At 57.0% G+C, this 4,335-nt stretch overlaps 1 protein-coding gene across 1 annotated transcript; it reads right to left on the bottom strand.

Annotated features, from left to right (window-relative positions):
* Positions 1 to 717: 717 nt before the first annotated feature.
* On the bottom strand, positions 718 to 3,828 carry LOC123442804 (galactinol--sucrose galactosyltransferase). The gene is made up of 2 exons (XM_045118953.1): positions 2,536 to 3,828; positions 718 to 2,021 (listed from the first exon to the last, which is right to left on the bottom strand). The coding sequence occupies exons 1-2, from the start codon at positions 3,754 to 3,756 to the stop codon at positions 894 to 896; spliced, it is 2,349 nt and encodes a 782-aa protein (XP_044974888.1). The 5' UTR covers positions 3,757 to 3,828; the 3' UTR covers positions 718 to 893.
* Between the last annotated feature and the right edge of the window lie 507 nt (positions 3,829 to 4,335).

Here is a 4,335-nt window from a genome sequence, read left to right as displayed (position 1 = left end):
TACATACAACTATGACTATTATTGTGAGAGGACCGGCTAGATTTTGAGATCAAAAGATGCTTTGGTACATCATGCACGCTTGTGTGATCATGCACAATATGATCATCGAGAATGATCGTGGCCAAGATTTAGATTACTCTCACTATGAGCTCTTGGGACATCCCATGCGAGTGCGGCGGAGGGCTGAAAGGGTAGCCCATTTTGTTGCCTCTTATCATGTCATTCGACGTCCCGAAACGCATAATGATCTTCAGAAGAATCTCCTCAAGGAGTGGTGGGCATGAATGGCCGACAAAGAGCATCATGATTTGTGCGTTTGATGTTGTATTATTGAACTACTTGTTGTATTGAAAGATAAAGTACTTATTTGAGTTGTAATAACGAAATTAAACTATTTTTATTGATTTATTTTGTTTATGTTTGATCTTTTTCTTGTGTTTTTAACGCATATGTTGTTTGAACGATAGCGCACGCTGCTGGAGCTACGCATGCTGCATTTTACAGCGGTCGCTGAAGCCAGCGCTGGCTGTCGCATCAAAACAGACGAACGACGCGCCGCAAACTGATTTTAACACGTCCAACGGGTGTTGTTGATGCTCTAACATCTCAAAATCACAAACATTATCCTCACAAAACACACACACGCACAAGGGCACACGTGGACACTGAATAAGCAAAATCATGGCATTCTATTGATTCAGAATAGATACGCTCGTATAAAAAAAAACAGAAAATTTATTAATTCAGTTTAGATAGATGAAAATCTCCACAGAAAAGATAAAACCAAACCCACCAAAAAACCACAACATAAGAGCTGTACAAATTCGAAGCTCCACCTAAAATTATTTGGACGCAAAAGGTGCTAAACTCCCGGCTGACAGAAGCCTGAGACATCAATAGACATACTCGACACGAGACAGCTTGGAGGACGACCCGGACCACGGCATGGCGACGGTGACCACGCCGTCCTTGTACTCGAACTCGGCGGCCTCGCCCTCAACCTTGCACAGCCTGGGCTTCGCCGAAGAGTAGGCCGCCATCTCCCCAGCGCCCTTGACCGCAACCTCCACGATCACCTCGCCGTTGCCGCTCTCGCTGGACTCGAAGGCGTGCACCGCGGCACCGGTATTTAGCATGTTGGCAAGGCCGATGGGCGCGAACCGGATGTCCTTCTCCGGCGAGACGACGCGCACGGGCGCCACCACGAGGAGCTCGTAGTTGAACGGTTCGAGCGTGATCTCCACGGTCTCCTCCGGGAGCATCAGCTCCAGCTTCTTGGCCTCGACGAAGTAGACGGCGAACTGCGCGGCGCCATCGACGGCGACGGGGTGGGCGGTGCCCTGCTTCCACTCGACGTCCGCCGGCCCGGCGCGCGCCGTGACGGGGACGGAGCACTGGGACCAGCACTTGTTCCGCCGCGCCTCGGGGCTCCAGCCGCCGCCCTGGCAGTTGAATGCGCCGAGCACGCCGGAGAACCTGTTGACGTTCCAGATCTTGAGCATGGTCCGGCCGTCATGGAGCGGGTCGAGGAAGAGGCAGTCGCGGGTGGGGAGCGCGTGGTGCTCGCAGCGGAGGATGGTGCCGTCCGGGAGCGCGAGGCGGCGGAGGAGCGCGAAGTCGTGGCTGCCGACGGAGTCGCTGACGTAGATGGGGCCGCCGGAGACGGCGCGGGAGGCGGCGTGGAAGGCGGCGCAGGGGTGCGTGGACTGGAACATGTCCCAGTCCGGGTGGATGAAGCTGCCCATCCAGAGCGAGTTGTAGGCGCAGTGCACCATGTGGCAGCCCTGCAGCCAGAAGGTGCCGTTGGGGTCGCCGGAGGGGTCCGTGCACCAGAAGTCGTCGCCGACGCGGCCCAGCGCCACCGCCTCCGTGCCCAGCAGCATGAAGTCGTTGCAGTGCTCCATGCTCGCGATCACGCCGTTGCCGCCGAAGTGCCGCCGCACGGACTCCGTCAGCCCGCGGAAGTAGGCCTTGGCCAGCTCCACCCGCCCGCCGTACTCCTCGCACAGCATCTCCAGCAGCTGCACACGCACGGGCAAACATTTTTTTTAATTAATTGTTGGTGACAAGTCACGTCAACATGTAATTAGCAGTTTCCTGGCTGTCCTAATTGCACGTATCAACATGGTGTCAAATGTCAAATGCATCTCTATCCTACCGTCCAGGTCAGGTTACTGGACGGGTCGCTTGAACAAGATTGGATTTGGTACTAGTAATAAAAGCAGACAAGGATAGCGCTCGAAATCGTCTACCGTTATAGGCCATTTGTGGCAGAGCTAATTCCCCAACAGCTTCAAGACAGAGACTACTAATGGTTGCAATTTCATATATTTTCCATCATATTCCGGAGAGCTCGAGAACTGCATCACGTGCACGGTGCACGGTGCACTGCACCGCTTATCCTTTGCACACTTCTTCTACCAGATTAATTCAAACGCATGGAAACAAAACATTCTCGGCTATCAAAATCTATCAAGTAAGTACGAGCTGCTGACAAAATTTGGAGGTAAATTGAAGTTTCTGAAAAATACTCACATGTATGACGTCGACCTTGACGCCGTCGATGCCGGAGGCCTGGAGGTGGGAGTGGAGGCCCTCGTAGAGCTCCCGCGCGTGCTCCGGGTCGACGAGCCCGACGCCGTTGTTGACGATCTTGTCGACGGCGAGGTCCTCCATGGTGCGCTTGAGCCCCGGCGAGAGCTTGGGCGTGACGACCTTGTTCGGCGGCAGCCCCGGCGTGCCGGGCCGGAGCCCGCCCCAGTACCCGCAGAGCGCGTGCCACACGTAGACCTGCTCCACCGTCGGGAACGCGGCCTTCATCTCGCGCACGAACCCGCCGAGGCCGAGGCCGCCCTTGTAGTCCCTGAACTTGTGGTTCTCCTGGAACTTGATGAGCCGGCACGGCATCTGCTCGCCGGCGGCGGTGCGGTTCATGCCCTCGGCGCCGTCGGCGGGGTCGTCTTCGTCGTGGCAGATGGACTGCCATCCGTCGTCGATGAGCACGAGCCCCGGCGGGCACCCGCCCTCCGCCAGCCCGCGCACGCCCTCCCACACGCCCTCCGGGTGCACCTTGAGGTAGAAGGCGTCCCAGGTGCACCACCCGAACTTGTCGACGATCGGCGGCGGCGTCTTCTCCTCCAGCAGCCGGAAGGTGCCGAGGTGGGCGCGCACCACCCTGGCCGCCTCCCTCACCAGCTCGAACGGGTCGTCGCCGGCGTGCAGGTACACGGCGCTCCGGAACACGGACCCCTTCACGACAGAGGAGCCGCTCTCGAGGCAGAGGGCCACGTGGTCGTCCTCGCCGGACTGGAGGCTGGCGCGGAAGGCGCCGTCGACGATGGGGAGGAGGAGCACGTAGGGGCGGTCGGCGGCGCGGTCGAGCACTATCATCTGGGTCTCGTTCTCGACGTCCCGGCCGGCGGTGCCCACCCAGTGGGTCGTCCACCACACCTTGAAGCGGAAGATGCTCATGAACCTCGTGTCAACCAGCTTGCCGATGGGCACCACATGGCGGCTGTCCGGCGCCGGCGCGTCGAAGCCGAGGAAGCTGCCGTGGGTGGCGCCAGCAACCTCGGAGGCAGACACGAGGACGGAGGCCGGGGTGAGGTGGATGTTGGCAGGGACGTCGAGGAGGGCCGGGTGGCCGTCGACGGCGAGGTCCTTGCCCTTGAGCGTGAAGCGCGGCGACTGCTTGAGGCCGTCCACGGCCACGTCGCCGAGCAGGTCGTCCGTCGCCTTGCTGAGGTTGGGAGCCATGGCTTCGCTTGGAGGGGTTTTGCTCTGCTTTTGCTTGGGTTCGCTATAAGCTCGTGTTGTGTGCTTTCGCGAATTGATGATCGGCGGCCAATTGGCGCTGGATTTATAGCCGACTTGCGTGTGGCCCACAAGGAAAGCTCTGCTCCCTCGAATGGAAATGTTTTTCTTTTGTGTGTGTGTGTGTGAGAGAGAGAATGGAAATGTTATTTTGGCGGTGCAAATTTTTGATTTCTTTAGCATTTCTAAACGGGGTAGCGCTCACGGCCCTAAATAAAACCGCGAAGCTTCGCACGCTAATTCAACCCTTCTCTTCGGAATATCCTTTCGGTGTTTCTTCCCTTTGGATTTGGAAATCCATATTTACGATGGATAAGGATAATGATAAACTGATGATGTATGATGTATTATCCGTGGAAGAATGACGCGGCGATCGAGCTTCCTGCGTGCTAATTATCCTCTGAACATTTGTTTCCTCCTCTCAGCCATATCGCTTTCGTTGCTGCGAAGCCAATTTTGCGCTGGGTATTCACCCATCCTATGATCTCGGGCGATGAATAGCTGACGGTGCATCTTTTCCAG

Source organism: Hordeum vulgare, chromosome 3H, assembly GCF_904849725.1.
Source record: "Hordeum vulgare subsp. vulgare chromosome 3H, MorexV3_pseudomolecules_assembly, whole genome shotgun sequence".
Classification (NCBI taxonomy): domain Eukaryota; kingdom Viridiplantae; phylum Streptophyta; class Magnoliopsida; order Poales; family Poaceae; genus Hordeum; species Hordeum vulgare.
The sequence above is the reverse complement of the archived record's forward strand: the minus strand, read 5'-3'. Positions and strand labels throughout refer to the sequence as shown.

Coding starts and splice junctions, on each gene's coding strand:
- LOC123442804 (XM_045118953.1), bottom strand. CDS start 3,756: ATGGCTCCCAACCTCAGCAAGGCGACGGACGACCTGCTCGGCGACGTG. Junction 2,022..2,535: donor TCAAGGTCGACGTCATACAT/GTGAGTATTTTT, acceptor GTGCGTGTGCAG/CTGCTGGAGATGCTGTGCGA.